At 42.6% G+C, this 20,976-nt stretch overlaps 2 protein-coding genes across 2 annotated transcripts in view; one reads left to right on the plus strand and one right to left on the minus strand.

The window, feature by feature from the left end:
- Positions 1-392: 392 nt before the first annotated feature.
- Positions 393-16,380, plus strand: LOC134652028 (condensin complex subunit 2). The gene is made up of 12 exons (XM_063507181.1): positions 393-652; positions 772-930; positions 1,637-1,837; positions 2,428-2,590; positions 4,158-4,266; positions 5,611-5,784; positions 7,499-7,626; positions 8,896-9,102; positions 10,614-10,839; positions 11,595-11,766; positions 12,805-12,915; positions 15,769-16,380. The coding sequence occupies exons 1-12, from the start codon at positions 515-517 to the stop codon at positions 16,069-16,071; spliced, it is 2,091 nt and encodes a 696-aa protein (XP_063363251.1). The 5' UTR covers positions 393-514; the 3' UTR covers positions 16,072-16,380.
- An 802-nt stretch (positions 16,381-17,182) lies between these two features.
- The window catches only part of LOC134652017 (maternal protein tudor-like), a 29,415-nt gene continuing 25,621 nt past the window's right edge, over positions 17,183-20,976 (minus strand). The window contains exon 12 of the mRNA XM_063507170.1: positions 17,183-20,813. Coding sequence (XP_063363240.1) covers positions 17,710-20,813 — 3,104 coding nt within the window. The 3' untranslated portion in view covers positions 17,183-17,709. The remainder of the gene's footprint in view (positions 20,814-20,976) is intronic.

Consider the following 20,976-nt stretch of genomic DNA (forward strand, 5'->3'; position numbering starts at 1 on the left):
TAAAGGTAATTATTAATAAGCTTTTAATAGAATACTATGAATGTCTAGAAAACTTTAAAATAACAACTAATTCATTAGATTTTATTTCTTACAATAAAATTCTGTATGATTTTTATTTAATAATTCATATTTTAAGGTGAAAATTATGGTCCGAAATAACCTAACAGCATTCCATTTTTGTTACATAAGCAAATGTTTATCTCTTTTTTATATTTATTATAATATCTATATTTATAATCAAATGTCACTAAAAATATATTTTATCAATTTATATAGCACGATATTAATATTATAAAAAAACCGAGGCCATCCCGTGGCTGAACGTCTCTTGCCAAAGTCGTGAAAAGTTTGATTGACAGACAGACTTGATTTAAAAAAAAGCGACTGTCTGAGTCTGTGTATTGTGTCCGTTGAGATTTAATTTTTGCGGATATTATATAAATATCTTACTTATTTGAAGTAAATAAACAATACAGTGCATAAGGAACACTGAATTTTGAAATATTTATGCAGCATGATGGTGGAAAGCCCTATAACATCAACACCAGACTTGTTGCGGTTGAGGAAAAGTCTTAGTGGGAGTAGTGGTACTAGCTCATTGAAGCGGCGTAGTTTGATTCCTCAAACTCGAGCAGCCAACCCTCGGGATGAGGTTTGTGATCTTTTTATATGATTTCTACACTGCCATTCGAACTGAGACAGCTTAATTGTAGCTAAATGTTGCAAAGACGAGCAGAACCATTATAGTTCCTATTGATCAACTATTTTCAGGAGCGAAACGATGATGATGCTGAGCGTTCGTCTCTGGTGGCGTCGGAGCGGGCGATCGCCACTTCCACACCGCATTCCCCGCGCCGCCCACGAGATACCATGTCCTCATCACCACAGAAAGAGCATTTTCAGGGGTGTCTCAAGCTGTATGCTGAAAATGTTAGTAGTTTGGGTATAAGTTAACTTTTGTTTGTTATTGTGAGGTTTTGTCATGGTTATGTGGTACTAGCTACAATCTCAGATCATAAATATAAATTTTAATGGTACAGCAATACTGCAAGCACAATAAAATTTATCTCTAAATTTCTGAGTAGTTTGACTCAAAAAATTTATTACAATCAAGATGAAATTTACTGCAGAAATGACAAAATGGCTAAAAATGTTTGTAGTATGGACTAAGGGTGGTATTCCACCTGTCCAATTTCTGGGTCCAATGTGCATTGCGTCTCACTCTCTTACTAAGCAAAATGTCATCTTCCTCGCGTTATCCCGGCATTTTGCCACGGCTCATGGGAGCCTGGGGTCCGCTTGGCAACTAATTGCAGTAATTAGCGTGGGCACTAGTTTTTACGAAAGCGACTGCCATCTGACCTTCCAACCCAGAGGGTAAACTAGGCCCGTATTGGGATTAGTCCGGTTTCCTCCCGATGTTTTCCTTCACCGAAAAACGACTGGTAAATATCAAATGATATTTCGTACCTACATTAAGTTCCGAAAAACTACACGACACATGAATACACATTAGACCAGGAAATCGGACATTCCACATACCACCGTAAGCATTTAAAGTAATGGCAAATGTTACTCAGTTTACAATTGTACATACACTCATAATGAACTTTCTTCATTATTTTTTTGTGTTTAGAAAATAAATAAGGACAATGCATGGAACCTGCAACTCATTGACTTCATGACATCCATGCTGCGGAAGCATGACTCCCGTATGGACAACCTACAGACGGCGTCAACTGTCGTGGATGCATCCGCCAGGATATACTCGTTCAGGGTGGACGCTGTGCATTATGATGTTCTGAAGATGGCCGGAGGATTGAGCAAGGCTGCTCAGGTATGCAGTATTTTATTGCCGTTATTAGACTTTCTGCTGATTAAGTTAATATTTTTGCAATTGTAGACAACGGCAGAAGATAAAATGAGTCATTCAAAGTATAGTTCTGTAGCTTTTTTTTTAATCTTAATTTTTAAAGGGGTTTTGTCACACAGTGACTATGTAGCTGTTCTGTAGCTTTCTAATAAAGAAAAAAAAAACCGGCCAAGTGAGAGTCGGACTCTCGTTCCAAGGGTTACATACATAAGTCTGACTCACGCTTGACTGCACATTCCTAATAGGTTTTCCTGTCACCTATAGGTAAAGAACTATTTTGTGTATTTTTCTCAAAATTGTAGACCCACTAATTTTGGAGATAAAGGGTCGGATAGACAGACGCTTTCCTTTTGGGGTACGGAACCCTACCAATGCTTCAAACTTAAACTAATTATCAAATTTTTAAATATACTTATTTGTACTACCTATTCTTAATTTTTTTACTTTTCGAATGGACATAAGAAGCCTTACACATGGCCTAACATCTTAGCTGTTTGTCAACACATTTCATAAGACTGTTTTTTTTTTAATCCAATAATAACCTCTATTGACAGTCCAAACGTGGCAAGAAAGACGATGACGGCTGCACGCAGGACGAGGGTGCGGTGGACGGTGACAATGCAGCACCCACTAGGAAGAAGAAGAAGCGGGCCAAGGGAGCCATCGCACCTAACCCGGAGGTGTTTAACGGAGACTTCGAAGCTATTGATTGCATAGGTTTGTTTAGTTCAAATACTAGTTATAGTTGATCAAACCTCAGTAAATAGGAACAAAAAAACTATACTCATCCTTTTCTTTTGGACGCCAATACTAGTGTAAGACAAAGGTAGTATGGTTCTCTCTGTTTGAAATGAGACAGTCCTTTGACAAACTATATTGTTCTTATAAAAAAATTGTAAACCATGGAAGACAATTTGAGGTCTAATGGCGTTATTCATACGCGTATTAACGCCATTAGGCCTGAATTAGCTATGAATCGTTTGTCTTATCTGTTATTTTTTATAAATAATATTATATTTATGTAAGTGGGTGAATCAACTTTTAGAACACTGATTTCGTGTCCCTAGACTTCCTAGCAAAAAAAAAAACGATTTTTCAAAAACCATGTTGATTTTTTTACTTTTTTGTTTACGCGGGCATTATTAGATACGTAAATATTTAATTAACACATTCAATTAGCAACTTGATGAGATAAAAGTTACATTTTGTACGGTAACGCAGTAGAAAAAGGCAAAAATGGTGTGTCCCTGATTTTTGTATGGGAGATAACTTTTTTTCTCCTGCGTTACCGTACAAAATGTGACTTTTATCTGATCAAATTGTTAATTTTAATGCGTTTCTAAATACTTATGGATCTAATAACGCCCATATAAACAAAAAAGTAAAAATATCAACATGGTTTTTGAAAAATCAATTTTTCTTTGGTATCCCAGTCTAGGGACACGAAATTAAGTGTTCTAAAAGTTGATTCACCCAGTATCTATATTATATATCTAAAATTACAAATAAAAATTATAAATTAAATAAAAGACTGCTGCAAAGGTGCCCATGATGCTCGCAGCATTGCGACGCTGGATCACCACGGACAGCCTTTGCACGAGCCTCTGTTATTTTGACTTATGTATTTGTCAGAAAGGGTAAAAACATAATTTAGCTAAATCAGGCCGGTAAAGTTTTATGGATAAGGGGGTTAGTCTCTAAAAAGTAATCTCTTAAAGGAGCGTAGTTGCTTTCTATCTGAGTTTGATTTAACTCTGCTATACCTAATAAGTAAAACGCCACTTAGGGAATGGAGAGTAATACTTAAAAGCTTTTAAGTTTAACACCATTAACCTTTTCGCCGCCATTGACTTGATATAAAGTCGGTACATTTCTTGCCCTATACACCACGACTTGATATGTTATACAGGTTGTTTACGTACACTTTGTTGCAAGGCGTCGATGGCACTTTTTAGTGTTCCGTACCCAAAGGGTAAAAACGGGACCCTATTACTAAGACTCCACTGTCCGTCCGTCAGTCTGTTACCAGGCTATATCTCATGAACCGTGATGGTATGTATTTCTGTTGCCGTCTGTCTGTTACCAGGCTATATCTCATGAACCGTGATAGTATGTATTTCTGTTGCCGCTATAACAACAAGTACTAAAACCCTCTAGTACGGAACCCTCGGTAGGCTAGTCTGACTCGCACTTGTCCGGTTTTTTACTTCATTGACGTGGCGACAAAAAGGTTAAAGAATACTTCTTGAGATTTCCTGTGTTTATCAATGAGTTTTTATTTCAGATCCCTTTTTCGAAAGATTAGCATCAACGACTGGTGATATAACATCTTCTAATAGAGCCTTCAACGCAACTCTACCCATACATGATAAGACGTTGGGTCTTATTTTAAGGTAATAACTTATAACTCTATTTTTTCTTCTTATTTTATGTTATTTTCGTACATTCATTGTTGCAGTGGGCTTAGCAGGGGCATTCCACGAGAATGTCGCTTACGTAACGCTTTCGCCTTGTACGGCAGCTACCTTAATCAAATCCCTAAAGTTCTAGAATATACTGCCAATTTCTTAGCGAAGTCGTGAAATATTAACAGACCCAATATAGCTTACTCAGCATTTTCAGAAGTATTAGAATAATGTCGTTACGTAAGCGACATTCTCGTGGAATGCCCCAGCACAGGAGCGCTGCAACGGTATCTCACGTGGAACTTCTTGATGGCAACTGGCAAAGGTTTTTATAGATGGCGCCAACATACGTTTTATCTGTCTCAAGTTTTGTTCTATGAAATTCGATTTAACACATTCATTGCCACGCAGCCAAACAAGATATCCGCGCCGACCACAAAAAAATCGTCATATAAAGCTGTAGTACCACGATCCCGACTATCGGGTCGTTCGGCCTGGGAACGAAATCATAAAATACCCGATAGTCGGGTTTTCGGCATTGAATGTGTTAAAGGTCATATAATTCCAAAAAAAGATATTGACACTATTCATAGGATTGACAGGTAACTCGACGGGCCAACCCCAATTGAGATGAGAGGGACGAATAGCCTTATCCTTATCTCACAGGCGAGATACTGTCGCATTACTCGCGTACTACACCTACTGGTCTCCATGGTCACCAACAATTTTCCTAACATCACTTTTTAGGGTTCCGTAGCCAAATGGCAAAAAACGGAACCCTTATAGATTCGTCATGTCTGTCTGTCTGTCTGTCTGTCCGTCTGTCTGTCCGTCCGTATGTCACAGCCACTTTTCTCCGAAACTATAAGAACTATACTGTTGAAACTTGGTAAGTAGATGTATTCTGTGAACCGCATTAAGATTTTCACACAAAAATAGAAAAAAAAAACAATAAATTTTTGGGGTTCCCCATACTTCGAACTGAAACTCAAAAATTTTTTTTTTTCTTCAAACCCATACGTGTGGGGTATCTATGGATAGGTCTTCAAAAATGATATTGAGGTTTCTAATATCATTTTTTTCTAAACTGAATAGTTTGCGCGAGAGACACTTCCAAAGTGGTAAAATGTGTGTCCCCCCCTGTAACTTCTAAAATAAGAGAATGATAAAACTAAAAAAAATATATGATGTACATTACCATGTAAACTTCCACCGAAAATTGGTTTGAACGAGATCTAGTAAGTAGTTTTTTTTTATACGTCATAAATCGCCTAAATACGGAACCCTTCATGGGCGAGTCCGACTCGCACTTGGCCGCTTTTTTTACTACAGAACTGATGAGCGCTTCCTTGAGCCTATCAAGGAGAATATTCCCGAAGACCTAGAGCTGAGCGAGCAGATCACGCTAGCAGCCAAGATGCTGCCCGCCTTTACTGACGACGATCACATATGTGAGCCTTTCACCGGCTTTTCAATTAACAACTGGGATCCAGAGACTGAGAATACGTGAGTTTATATAAGATAAGATAAAATTTATTTCATTGAAAAATATCCAACAATTACAAACAATCATAATACGCTTAAATAGTTACTTAAATATTATAAATGTACAATCAATATATCCCGTGGAGCGCCCTAACAAGACACGTGTGCTAGTAACTAGTATAGGAGTTCCATGTTACGGTAATTCTGGGGCGCTCCAGGGGATATTTTATTTTATTTTATTTTATTTTATTTTAGTACATGGAAAACCAACAGCGCTACATATATCCAGAAATTACAATAGAATCACAGAGCCAATTATAGGTTCTCACTTATAGAAATACAATAAATTATAAAAAGTTTTTGCCCAACTTAGTTACACATACAAGTTCACAAAGCATAAGAACAGATGATCTATATGTATATGATCTATGTTTTCAAAAATAAGTAAAGAGAAGAAAAAAGAAAAAACCTTTTGCGAGTAATACACATTCAATAATGCACCGAGCCCTGACCTGCGCCAGAATTATTGTCACCCATGAAGTATCTAGTTAATTTATTTTTTATTACTGGTATGCTATCACTATATATGTCAATATCACAATTTATAAGAACTTTATTTAAACTCATGCCTGCCCTGCATATGAAACTGTTTTTTCTATATCTAGTAGCAGCTTGGTAATTACTACTAATGGGACGAAAATGCCTAAGCCTCCTTGACGGAACATTAAAAAATATCTTATTAAGCAAATTTGGACAATCTACATTACCTTTTATAATATTTACTAAGTACACTATATCTGCAATTTCACGGCGCTTAACAAGTGGGATCAAATGATGTTTCTTACACAGCTTGAAGTAGTTGGTAGAACTATAATTAATTCGCATTTTGTAACAAAGAAATTTGACGAACTTTAACTGCAATCTCTCAACCCTATCAACATAAATTTGATATTGGGGATTCCATATCTGAGATGCGTATTCTAGTTTGCTTCTCACGTAAGCGCAATATAAAATTTTGAGAGTTTTGGGACGGGTAAAACAAACTGAATTACGCATTAAAAAACCAAGTGACCTGGAAGCTTTACCTACTATACTATCAATATGCTCACTAAACATAAGTTTGGAGTCATGAATAATACCTAAATCTCTCATGCTTGCTACTCGCTGAAGAATGTTACTTTTTAGTGAATATGGGGTACAAATATTATTTGATTTACGAGAGAAGGTTACTGTAAAACATTTAGAGGGGTTTAAATCTAATTTATTTGTGATACAATAGGTATCCAGTCTTCTTAGATCAGATTGTAGCGCGTATGCATCAGCCGGTGAGGTAATTTTAGCAAAAATTTTCATGTCGTCAGCAAAGCTGAGCAACTTAGAGAACTGGAAACAAGTACTTATGTCATTAACAAAAATGTTAAATAGAAGTGGGCCCAATATAGACCCTTGGGGGACTCCACTTGGTATAGATACCCAGCTCGACATGTAATAATTAATATATGTTAATACAACCCTTTGTTTACGTGATTAAAAAATCCACACCCTACCCTAGGTAGACTAACCCCTTAGGATTATCAAATCAAGCTTTAGATACCTGATTGCATGAACATCTTAGGGCCACTTGCACCATTACACTAACCCGGGGTTTACCGGTTAAACCTGGAGTTACTATGGTTACCAGTACAATTTGACTGAGTTAGTCCTTTGACAAACTATACTATTATTATTCACTCAGGGATGTGCGCGTCAACAACTGGGTAGAAGACAACAACCGCCTGAACCTGTCGCAACAGGCGCTCGCCTTCGATGTGAATGCTGAAGTCGAGCCAGTACCTCAGGAGGAGGCCCACAATGACTTATTCGGTGAGTTGGAGGGAGACAATCATGTCTACCTGTCTTAGTCTTTCATTAGAAGACAACAACCGCCTGAACCTGTCGCAGCAGGCGCTCGCCTTCGATGTGAACGCTGAAATCGAGCCAGTACCTCAAGAGGAGGCCCACAATGACCTATTCGGTGAGTTGGAGGGGGACAATCATGTCTACCTGTCTTAGTCTTTCATTAGAAGACAACAATGGCCTGAACCTGTCGCAACAGGCGCTCGCCTTCGATGTGAATGCTGAAATCGAACCAGTACCTCAAGAGGAGGCCCACAATGACCTATTCGGTGAGTTGGAGGGGGACAATCATGTCTACCTGTCTTAGTCTTTCATTAGAAGACAACAATGGCCTGAACCTGTCGCAACAGGCGCTCGCCTTCGATGTGAATGCTGAAATCGAACCAGTACCTCAGGAGGAGGCCCATAATGACCTCTTCGGTAAGTTGTCCTAGGATATTTTAACACATTCAGTGCCACCCAGCCAAACAAGATCTCCGCGCCAGACCACAAAAATTTCGTCATATATAAAGCTGTAGTACCACGATCCCGACTATCGGGTCGTCCGGCCTGGAAACGAAATCATAAAATACCCGATAGTCGGGTTTTCGGCACTTTTATTTACATACATCCCGATGTAGCACTCTCTATTAGGGCGGCCGCGGACTGACGCAAGCGGCACGCGGCGCGGCCAGCGGAAAATCGTGGCCGTTTATACATATAGTCGATCGCCATGTTACAAAATGGTAGCCATTTGTAAAAAAAATAGTTTTCCAAAAATGAAAAAAAAAAGAAACCATCATCATACTTTTGATTAATTATCCTGCCGGCCCGCCCCGCGCTCATTATACAATTTAGCATCGTAACCATAGAAGGTCCTATCTTATAGAAGTGGTCTACGCGTGCCTCCGTGAGGGATAAAACATATAAATTCGACGCTATGATTGGTCGAATTTATTTGTTATGGTGGGCAACAAACGAATTCGACCAATCACGGTGGTCAATTTACGGTGGGGAACAAAACAAGATGTGAGACTGTGACAAGGACAAACAATAATAGCGCTTTCGCTGCTTCTCCTACTGAAAGATACATAAGACAGAACGACACGGGATACCGTTCTGTCAGTTATCCCCAGCACTCATGCCCAATCCAGTTATACTAGATTCATGATCGTAACACATTTTTTAGCCTTTATTTGGCATTAAGTCGGCCATTTGTATTTTGTGCGATAAAATTCAAATAAAAAAATTTTTTAGACGACGAGCCTCTCGGCGGCATCGACTCGGACTCGGAGCACGACGTGGTGATGGCGGCGTGCAACGCGCGCGCGGGCGCCGCGCCGCCGCGCCTCACGGACATGCGGCCCGGCGCGGCGCCCGACTCGCGGCTCGAGTACTCGTACTGCGGCGCCGTCGTCGGCGCCTGGGCCGGCCCGCGCCACTGGCGGCTCAAGAACAACAGAGGTGAGACACTATCTTTAGGGTTCCGTACCCAAAGGGTAAAGGGACTCGGACTCGGAGCACGACGTGGTGATGGCGGCCTGCAACGCGCGCGCGGGCGCCGCGCCGCCGCGCCTCACGGACATGCGGCCTGGCGCGGCGCCCGACTCGCGGCTCGAGTACTCGTACTGCAGCGCCGTCGTGGGCGCCTGGGCCGGCCCGCGCCACTGGCGGCTCAAGAACAACAGAGGTGAGACACTACACTCCCCCCCCTTAATCTTTGATATGCTTTAGCAAAAACATATGTAACTCCGTATATGATGAATAAAGTCTATGGAAAAAACGTGCCTCGGAAATCATGGTCTAATAAAACATGGTCTTCTCTTCCCAGAGTGTCACTTGCCTACGTCACAATAACATTGCCACTTTATTTCAACATAACATGTTACATGGGTACATTATATCTATGGTTAATAAGTTAAAATATTTCTTTATAATTTTCATTTATATGTATTTTATCTTAAATTTTACAATAACACATCATTTTTAATTATTCGTTAGCAATATCTTCCGATTCACGACAGAAATTTCAGGCGTTCGGGTAATTCTGTTTACACTACTGGCAACACAGGATAGCGCTGTCACATTTGACAATCCGCCATTTTGTCCCTGACCGTCATCCTTGTCGAACGCGTGTTAATTGTTATTTCCTTCTCGCTCAGTGTCAGCAGTCGCAGTGTTTTCCAAACTTTTCACGTCGTAAGCTTGGTAATTAATGTTTTGTTACGAAAATGGTTGGCTGCTCTATTCGGAACTGTAAGAGTAGGAGTGAAAAGTGCAGTATAGATTTGTTTTATTTTACTATGTTTCTACATGAATAACTTAAAATTAATGCCGTTAAAATATTTTTCACCGTTGGTTAAAATTCTCCCACATTTTAAAGTTTGAGAACCTGTAAACAGCATGATGACGTAGGCAAGTGACAGTTAGGTCATTCGCGAATCTCGGAAGAGAGTACCAGGCGGAGTATATTATTATACCATGCTCGGAAATCAAGAAAAAGTCATTCTCGGATAGGTGGCGCACACACCTTTGGCCTATGCTCGGCTAGCTGGCGTTGACAATTTTAACACATAGGTATCAGTGAAAAAACATGGGTCAAAATGTTTTTTTTTTTTAATAGTTTTATACATTTTAATTTTTAATCGTGTGTCGATAGATGGCAGTAAATTTACTGTGACTACAAAATGTACTATGACAGGACACCTCTATTCTCTTTGGCTTTATGAATCCCTACATTTAACGTAAGCATGTTATCATTAAGTTCATGTCTAAAGATCGGTTTTCCTAGGATAGCGGTGCCGTCATATAGCGGCCGTCTCCATACTAAATAATACGGCTAAATATGGATGTCGTAGTATTTGTATGAAGACGGCCGCTATATGACGGCACCGCTTTCGGAAGAAACCAAAGCATTATAAAACCGACAACTTTTCAGTACCGTACGAATAAAGTTAATCTTAAATCTTTTTTAGTCTCGGAACGCACTCAAACCACCGCCGGCCGTACGCTCGACACGAAAAAGCCGACGCGCACGAAACGCCAGCTCGACTTTCCCGGCGCCGGGCTGGCGTTCGACTGCCGCGCCGAGCCCACGGGCGAGTACGAACCCACCCTGCCGGCCAAGATCATGATCAGCAGGAAGACCCTCGCCACGGGGCACACGTGGAACGAGGCCAACTTCAAAATGCCCATCGATAGGTGAGATGTATTGAATAATTTTACGATTTAGACTCACTTATTTTAAGTCACTCGCACGACATGTTTCGGAGAGCCTAGGTCTCCTTTCTCAAGCACTAACAGTACGGGCGTACGCGTACACGAGTACGCGATACACGGCCGTCGTACACGCGTACGCGCGCACTGTTAGCGCTTGAGAAAGGAGACCTAGGCTCTCCGAAACATGTCGCGCGAGTGACTTAAAACAAGTGAGTCTAAACACTCTAAACCGTAACATTATTCAATGTTAGTATGTCTCACAACAGTTTAAATTCGATTATTGCAAACCTTTAAGGTGAGATGCACTTGTGTTTGTCACTCAATAGGGAATATTACGCGAAACTCTACGTAGGGGGCGCCACTTCCACAATCCGTCACAATCTAAGGGTCTACCGCAAACGAGAGAGTCGAAATTTTGTTGTCTAACCTCTCTATCACTCTTGCATATCTGAGCGATAAAGAGGCAGATAGCACAGTTTCGATTTCGCGTTTCCCGGTAGGCCCTTTGTAAACAAACCGCCTTGATGTATCAATGTCATATTTTATTATCTGTGAAAACTTGTCAAAAAACAGTTTAAGGCACAGTATGTATAAGTTATACTCTGGCGCACTACAAATTATACTTGTTAACCCGTGCGAAGCCGGGGCGGGTCGCTAGTGATCATATAAATTCACTGCGCAGATTATGGCTGGTGAATAAAATTTCACCTTGTATTACAAGAACCCTTTTTCCACAGAGGCCTAGACGAGTCCCACTTCCGCAAGCTGTTCCTGCGCGGCAGCGTGCTGCTGCTGCGCAGGCGCGAGCTGGGGCGCCACCGCGCGCCCGCGCCGGAGCCCGAGCCCGTCGACGAGCGGCCCTACGACTATAATAATGAGAACGACGCCTCGTACTGCGCCAACGCACAGGTAGCAGACATCATTCGATAATAGGGATGTTGACATGAATCGCGAATATATAACATGTTATGTTTTTACCATAGCAGGGAATATTAGAACGCGGAAAATCATATTTTGCAAGTGTAAATATGCGTAATAAATTAATTAAAAATAATCAAAAGTATTTAAAATAATGCCCAGTATCACGTGACTGCAAACGCCAATCGGAGCGCGTGACGTAATCACAGTGGAATCACCAAAGACAAGTTATAAAACCTGCCTAAGTGTCTAGAGATTATCGTACGCGAAACGCGATCTTGGTGCGGTGCGGCGCACGAATCGATAGTCTGTAAGGTGGTGCGTTAAGGACGCAGCTATAAGTTAGAGCGAGAAAGAAGGTCGCTGTCCGATGTGGTAGTGTGTTAAGGCTTAAAAAAAAAATTGTCAGTTGCCATATAAAGAATTTAAAAAAATGACTGACAGCAGTTTGTTTAAAACGCCGTTACGTCATCAAGGTCACGTGACAGTTTGGAGCGTTTAGGCGCGAAATTTAAACACGAAACTTATTATACATGTTTTTTTATTCAAACTTAATGAATTTTTTTTTATATTTTTTTCCGTAATTATTACGTGTCTATCTACAAAATGAAACCAGTTCCAAAAAATTGTCAACATCCCTATTGGCCTGATGACAATAACAAAGAATCATGGAAATAATGGTTTCAAAGAAACATATATGTTAATGTCTCAGTACAAACATTAGGATTATTAATATATTCAATAAAATAAAAGTGCAAACACTGATTTAAACTTTCACGATTTTTACACATTATTAAATTATACAACGGTACTTAAAACGAAACGTCGGAGGTAAATCTTAAAACTTAGATACGCGATTAAGGGCCGTTGTATAATTTAATAAAAGTGCAAAATTCTCCAATCAGCCATTTTGACTGAAACGCCAATCAGAAGCGAGCTAAAGAGTGACGTCATCAATCCATGACGTATATCTGATGGTGACTATACCTAATAGTATTATTTACTGTGACATGACCTTTGTCCCCGCAGGACGGCGACGAGTGGGGGAACGAGGACGGCACGGCGGCCGCCGAGCTGCACGAGCAGGCCAAGGCGACGGAACCCGAAGAAATAGGGGACATGCTCGAACCGCCCACCAAGGTATCCATAAAGCTTTGGATTCCTCCGAAAACGGTGCCGTCATATTACGGCCGCTATATAGCGGTGACTGACGTCACTAGAACGTTGTCTATGTAAACAAGATGGCGCGGTTTCCTAGACGGCGTTACGTTACGTTGATTGTCAACGTAACGTAAGATGACGGCCGTCATGACGGTGTCGATAGTTTCGTGAACGTTTTATTAGATAGCGGTGACGCCATTTTGAATAAATGACACGAGATTTGAATAAATGATTCCGTACTACGATTATTTTCCTCTTCTGATGATATTTCATTCTCCAAGTAAATTATAGATGATCAAGCAAATCTTGTCAGTAGGAAAAGGCGCGAAATTCAAATTTTCTATGGGACGTTATCCCATCGCGCCTACATTTTTCAAATTTGGTGGATGACGGTGTGTTATGACGCCGTGGTACTTTCCACATGTCGCCACCGTAAAGACGGCCGTCTTTTGCGGCCGCTATATGACGGCACCGTTTTCGGAGGAATCCAAAGCTTTACCTGCAAAAGGGTCCTAATTATTCTATTTGGCACCTGAGCGCGGGCTAGTCCAACGCTCAAAAAACCAGTGTAGGTGCGCTCTCCGATAACGCGCCTTTGTTACGCATCTCGATGACACATTTTAGACTGGTTCTGTAGCGTTCGACTCGCCGGCACTCAGTAAAGCTTTGGATTCCTCCGAAAACGGTGCCGTCATATTACGGCCGCTATATAGCGTTGACTGACGTCACTAGAACGTTGTCTATGTAAACAAGATGGCGCGGTTTCCTAGACAGCGTTACGTTACGTTGATTGTCAACGTAACGTAAGATGACGGCCGTCATGACCTTGTCGATAGTTTCGTGAACGTTTTATTAGATAGCGGTGACGCCATTTTGAATAAATGACACGAGATTTGAATAAATGATTCCGTACTACGATTATTTTCCTCTTCTGATGATATTTCATCCTCCAAGTAAATTATAGATGATCAAGCAAATCTTGTCAGTAGGAAAAGGCGCGAAATTCAAATTTTCGATGGGACGTTATCCCATCGCGCCTACATTTTTCAAATTTGCCGCTTTGACCTTGGTGGATGACGGTGTGTTATGACGCCGTGGTACTTTCCACATGTCGCCACCGTAAAGACGGCCGTCTTTTGCTGCCGCTATATGACGGCCGTCATATGACGGCACCGTTTTCGGAGGAATCCAAAGCTTTACCTGCAAAAAAGGGTCCTAATTATTCTATTTGGCACCTGAGCGCGGGCTAGTCCAACGCTCAAAAAACCAGTGTAGGTGCGCTCTCCGATAACGCGCCTTTGTTACGCATCTCGATGACACATTTTAGACTGGTTCTGTAGCGTTCGACTCGCCGGCACTCAGTAACCGAAGTACCGATTTTTTATGCAGGTGGTTGTGGCACGTGGCACGAGCGGTTTTTCTTAACAATAGACAATAGGATTAGCCTTCGGGGTCTATTAGAAAGCTACAAACTATATTCATAACACTCGTGGTCATTATCTGTGGTTACCACCAACGATAATGGGGTTGGACGGTTGAAGTATTTACTTAGAGAAATATAGTAAGACAAGAGTGCTCACTCCATACATCAGTTCAGACTATTAATTTCAGTGTCTACATCTAGCGTCGAGTAGCGGGACTATCAGTACTGCTACTTGACAATAGATGTAGCACCGACCGGAAAGTCTTATCTCTACAGCATAAGACTTTCCGGTCGGTGCTACATCTATTGTCAAGTAGCAGTACTGATAGTTCCGCTATATAGTCTTTTTGGTACTAAAACTGATGTATGGAGTGAGCACTCTATGTATTTTTTTCTCTATGGTATTTAGCAGATGGCGTCAGCATAGCTTGCCCTGTCAGTCCCTAGAATGGTTTTTTTTTAATGCCCTGCTTTAAGCGAAATCTCATAGAAAAAGGAAATATGATGGCGCCATCTATGCAAACCTTTGACAGTTGCCAACCCCATTATTGTTCATTGACTATTGTATATGTCATCGTAAAATTGAAAACACTCGTCAGATTATAATCTCGCTAGTTAAATTATAAACTGACGGTAGGGAGATTATAAACTAACCTAACCTACGTTAGATTATAAACTAACGGGTTCACAATTTTACGGTGTCATATACAAAACAAATCGATTTTTGAACTATAATGGAATAAGAGGTTCCAAATTCAAAACTGCAAAAATGATTGGCCCCTTGGGAAGATATGGGTAGATTTTTTTTCCGAATTGTAGGAGGAACAGGGTAGAAAAGGAGTTCAGCTTGCTTAAAAAATAGAACTTTTTAAAAGGACATCGGGTACGGGACTGAGGAGGATATGACTAGTTTGAGTTTTGGCACAATCACACTGGGTCGTTTGCCTGGCAACCATTACATTGACCTGGTTTGACATTGGATTTGACATTGAATTGAATTGAACCTCATACTACATTCGACGTCATTACGGTCATAAATGTGTTTGACGATATATTTTTTCTACTATATTACATTGTAATAACATCTCACCATTAGTGTATCTTTAACCTTTTCGACGCCGTGTCAAACACAAAAGCTTCACTCAGACGCCACATCATTGAAGTGTCAAAACTGAAGTTGAACTTTTATGTATATGCACGTAGGTCGATGTTGCTGTGGTATGTGACCGATTAATCGGTCATTGGCGTCCAAAAGGTTAAAGTTTACCTATCAAATCACGACAGTCAACTGTTGAAAATTGAAATCAATTCAAATTACAATCGCAATAACATTTGGATTATAGTCTGGACATATCTCTATCACCTTTATGGTTATGTAGTACCAAGTATACTTACAAGTATTTTTGCAGGTCGCTAAAATCTTCATACCCTACGCCATGAGAGCCAAAAAAGTCGACATGAAGCAACTAAAGAACTGTACGTGGAAGATGTTGACAGAAAACTCGCAAGGGGACCAAGAAGACGTTACACAAACCACATTCGCCACCATCTACAACAATCTACCGAACAAATTGTCTACGAACATGCGAGAGTCGCTCAGTGTGCCGCTGGCCTTATTATCCGTGCTACATTTGGCCAATGAAAAGGGTTTGATACTACAGAAACGGGAGGACTTGAAAGACTTCGATATTGTAGGTCTGATAAAAAAGTGAAGTATGTTATGTGTATGCCTATTTGCCTAATGTGTCAGTCATTTGTACATAGACTTGCATTTTTAATATTTTTTAAGGTCTTACTAAGGTTTTCTAGGTAGTGCAAATACCCTATTTTTTGTTTTTTAAAACAATTCAATACATTCATTATAATGGAAGATTGTATAAATATTTTATAATTGATTTAGCGTATTTCGTATTTTTTTACGGTATTTTGTCGATATTCAGTATGGACTCTAATATCCTTTTGTTTTACTAGTACAGTAAGCTGGTCTCGTTGTAAATAAAAATACTATGATTTATACAAAACTTTTTTATTTATTTTTAAAACAGTAAACAATTGGAGAAATAAACATTTCACAAACGTAACTTATTTGTGAGTAACTGCTGCATTATTAGAGATGCTATATAGATACCTATATTAGCTTTTTGAATATTATGTATTAACAGAGGCACAACACTCATTATTCCTTATTGATAATTATATTGCTTACTATGTGTACGAAAAGTGTTACGCGATGTGCCAAATTTAAACAAAGAACATTTTAATCGTATCCCTACCTAACTTAGCGCCACTTGCACCATTCCACTAACCCGGGGATAACTGGCTAAACCGTTAACCCAGTGTCAAATTGTACTGGTATCCATAGTAACTCCAGATTTAACCGGTTAACACTGGGTTAGTGGGATGGTGCAAGTGGCGCTTAAGATCGGTTTTCCTAGGATAGCGGTGCCGTCATATAGCGGCCGTCTCCATACTAAATAATACGGCTAAATATGGATGTCGTAGTATTTGTATGGAGACGGCCGCTATATGACGGCACCGCTATCGGAGGAAACCAAAGCTTTAAGATCGGTTTTCCTAGGATAGCGGTGCCGTCATATAGCGGCCGTCTCCATACTAAATAATACGGCTAAATATAGATGTCGTAGTATTTGTATGGAGACGGCCGCTATATGACGGCACCGCTAACGGAGGAAACCAAAGCTTTAGAAACACTCACACAACGTCGAACATAGAAAAATACGAGTATTTACATTGTCACAGTATCATTCTTAAAGTCTTCAAACGTTTACGTAAATGCTATGACTATGACTTACGGAAACAAATCGGAAAACAAACATAAAAAATTACTGGGACTAACGGATTGTAAATTAACATAAAAGCTGTCTTTTACACTTGAAAGTAACAAATCAATAAAAATTTAATAAACACGTTACGTAACTAATCAAGTAAACGTCTTAAATCTAGGATAACAAGTTTAATAAAGTATCAAAATGTTTAGAGATTATCTAAAACTACAAAAGATAAGGCTATTCAGTCTAGTCTCTGGAAGTTTCGATTTAACACGGAAACTGTACGTGGTGACTGACGGAAGTCAATATAAACGCCTACAATAAATAATCTACTACAAAAACCTTCTCTAGACACTTTAATACAATTTTCACTGAAGCAGAGACAAAGTAAATCCCTTCCTAAGTATCTATCACAATCAGGCATCGCATTATTCATATTACAATTAAAGAATGAGATTTTTATCGTACAAGACTTAATCTAAAAATATATCTGTTAATCAATATCGATAGTTTTAATTTCTTCAACTTTACTGACGTCATTTGATTTAACGCTTTAACGATTTAAGGTTCAGTATTGTTCTCTTTTGATTCGTCGAGTTCCGCTATTGTTTTTCCTAATTCTACATCTGATGTAAATTTTTGAGTTTTCAGTTCTGATATTGTTTCTCCTACATCTGACTCCAATTTGGTCGGTTCATTACTGGATTCCTTCATTGGGGACCCGTCTTTGGTGCCATCACTGCTTGTGTACCCAGTATCTGTATTTATGGAATCTTTAGAATTGTCTTTTTCTGGAGTTTTTATAGTTCCATTGGAGCTCTCCAGGGTTGATGATGAAGTGTCCTGTTTCGGAGAATCTAGTTGTTCTGCTTTATGATCACCAGAGTCGTTTAAGCTGTCCGGGTTGGCTTCAAATGATTTGTTTTCAATTACGGTGTGATTACTTTCTAAGCTTTCGTCCAGATCTGGATGCGACGAGTTCAGCTCGTTGGCATCCTCGAATTTATCTTCATCCTCAATCTCTTTTTCTGTATGAACTTCGGTTTGCTTTTCATCACCTACTAATACTGATTCGGTAACTTCCTTTTCGCCCGTTTTAGGTGAGTCTTCCCGCGTTTCAACTGGTTTTTCTATTTCTGAAGGCTGTACAACTGATTCGGGTAAGGCTACTTCTTCCCGTGTTTCAGCTGGTTTTTCTACTTCTGAAGGCTGTACAACTGATTCGGGTAAGGCTACTTCTTCCCGTGTTTCAACTGGTTTTTCTACTTCTGAAGGCTGTACAACTGATTCGGGTAAGGCTACTTCTTCCCGCGTTTCAACTGGTTTTTCTATTTCTGAAGGCTGTACAACTGATTCGGGTAAGGCTACTTCTTCCCCTGTTTGAACAGGTTTTTCTACTTCTGAAGGCTCTATAACGGATTGGGTCGATTCTTTATCTACCTTTCCAGTTTCCGAGGTTACATCCTCAGAACCAGTTTCTACTGTCTCTTCAGGTTGTACATCCGTCGGTTCGGTGGAGACTGTCTCCTCCTCCGGAACTCGAGTAGTTTCTGGAGTTCCAGTTTCAGGTACACTTTCCGCCTTTTCCGTGTCACTGGGTCTTGCGGCGAAAAGGATAATACTAACATCCTCCCCATTAAGGATGAGTTTGACGAGCGCCGGCTCCGAAGTGCTGTCTAGGAATTCTATGTGGAATGTCGAGTCGTTCGCCATGAGCTCGTCGAGTCTGTTCCTCGCGGCGTCGTCGTCGGCGCCGTCGGGAACGGCCAGCCGGCAGCACTTGGCGAGGGGCTCGATCGTCGCGACGTCCTCGGGCAGCCGCCGGAACTCCTCGCATTTAGCTTTGTTGCCGTAATCCAGGAACTGGACGTGGTAGCTCGCGTCGCAGAATTCTAGAATTTTTCCGCGATACCACTGCTCGTCCTCGGCCCAGTAGGCGGCGCAGACGGAGCCGACCTTCAGCTCCGCCGCCGACTCGAACTCGTCCACGTCGACCATCCTCTCGGTCACCCTGTCGAGGTCCGCGGTCTTGTCGTCGAGGTGGACGTAGAACTCGTCCAGCGCGCGTACGTAGCACAGCTTGCCCTCGCTGCGCAGGTCCCGGCCCACGGGCTTGGGGCGCTCGGCCGGCCGCTCCTCGCAGAGCCCCACCAGCTCCTCGGTCACCGACTTCCCCTCCAGGTACAGCTCCACGATGGAGATGTCGCCGGACGCGATGAACTGCACGTTGAAGACGGTGCGACCCTCGGCGGCCAGCTCGTTGAACTTGACCTCGGATTTCCTCGACCAGGCCTTGATGTCCCTCGGCTTCTGGAGCGCGCACTTGCGCGAGAGCGCCGGCTTCAGCTTCAGCTCGTCCGGGAGGGTGCGCAGCTCGGTGGCGATGGACGCGTTGCCGTAGTCCATGAACAGCACCTCGGTGCCCTCCGAGCCGTCGACGACGACCTGCGCGCGGTACCAGGCGCCGTCCTCGGGGTACTTGGCGGCGCACAGCACGCCCTCCTCCTTGGACGCCAGCTCCGGGAGGTGGTCGGCGTCCTCCATGGCGGCCTCCATCGCCTGCAGCTCCGCGGTGGCCGACTCCAGCTGCACCCAGAACTCGGAGGGCGAGTTGACGTGGCTGGCGAAGCAGGAGGGCAGGGCGCCGCACTCGGCGGGCTGCTCGGCGCGGGCGGCGTGGCCCTGCGCCACGAGCCGGTCGGTGAGGTCGCGGCCGGCCACGAACAGGTCCACGTACGTGGTGACGTCCTTGAGCACGATGAGCGCGTCCACGGGCCGCGCCGTGTCGCCGACGAGCGCCTCGAAGCTCTCGCCGGCCGCCTCCGACCACTGGCCGGTGCCGGTGGGCACGGCGTTGACGCTGGAGCGCACGCAGAGCGGCTCTACGGCGCGCAGACTCTCCGGCATAGTCTTGATGAGCCCGGGCGAGTTGTCGAGCACGTCGGTGTTGCCGTAGTCGATGAAGCGCACGGTGGTGATGTCGGAGTCGAGGTCGAGCACCTCGGCGCGGTACCAGAGGTCGTCGGCGGAGTACTTGGCGACGCACAGCGTGCCCATCTCGCGCGCCTGCAGGTCCTCGTACTTTTCGGCGTCGGCCGCGAGCTCGGCCTGGATCTCGTCGATTTTGTCGACCTTGTCGGCCATCTGGAGCCAGAAGTGTCCGGGGCTGTCGATGTGGCTGATGTAGACCTGCGTGCAGCCGGGCGGTAGGGACACGGGTTCGACTGCCTCGGCGGCCGGCGCGGGTTCGGGTGCGGTCTCTTCGGAAGTCACCTGCGGGGTGGCGAGTTTCTCGTTGACCAGTTTCATGGACAAGTCCACTCCGTCCAGATGAAGGCTGGCGAGCCAGCCGTCGGAGCCGAATGCGAGCGTGACTTGCACCTCCTTGTCCGTGGTCCATTCGGACAACTTGGTGACCGCGTCGTCTGTGAGCGCGACCAAGCCTAAGCTCGCGACGAGTGCCTGAGCGCAGGGCTCATAGAAGGCCTGGTCCAGTTTCTTGGCCGTGTCCTTGGCGACGGTCTCCGTGTTGCCGTAGTCGGGGAACTGCACGGTCACGTCGGCGTCGGTGGCGCTGACGACGGTGGCGCGGTACCAGTTGCCGTCGGACGACTTGGCGGCGCACAGGGTGTCGGGTTCGAACTCCTCGAGTGGTTCGGGTGTACCTATAATAAATTATGAAATTGAATTGAATCTGTTTAAACTTATAACACCCGATTAGAAATTACGATATTGAATATAACAAAACATAGTAAAATAGTTATTTTCGATACAAGTGCGAAAAAGAGGATGAAGTGTTCGGCGTTCAGGGGTTATAATGATAACACA

This window comes from Cydia amplana, chromosome 11, assembly GCF_948474715.1.
Source record: "Cydia amplana chromosome 11, ilCydAmpl1.1, whole genome shotgun sequence".
In the NCBI taxonomy this organism is placed as follows: domain Eukaryota; kingdom Metazoa; phylum Arthropoda; class Insecta; order Lepidoptera; family Tortricidae; genus Cydia; species Cydia amplana.

Bases quoted from the DNA above. Each gene is read 5' to 3' on its own strand.
- LOC134652028 (XM_063507181.1), top strand. From the start codon at position 515: ATGATGGTGGAAAGCCCTATAACATCAACACCAGACTTGTTGCGGTTG. The intron at 931-1,636 runs GTTAGTAGTTTG...TTTTGTGTTTAG, and splicing joins TCAAGCTGTATGCTGAAAAT to AAAATAAATAAGGACAATGC. The intron at 4,267-5,610 runs GTAATAACTTAT...TTTTTACTACAG, and splicing joins ACGTTGGGTCTTATTTTAAG to AACTGATGAGCGCTTCCTTG.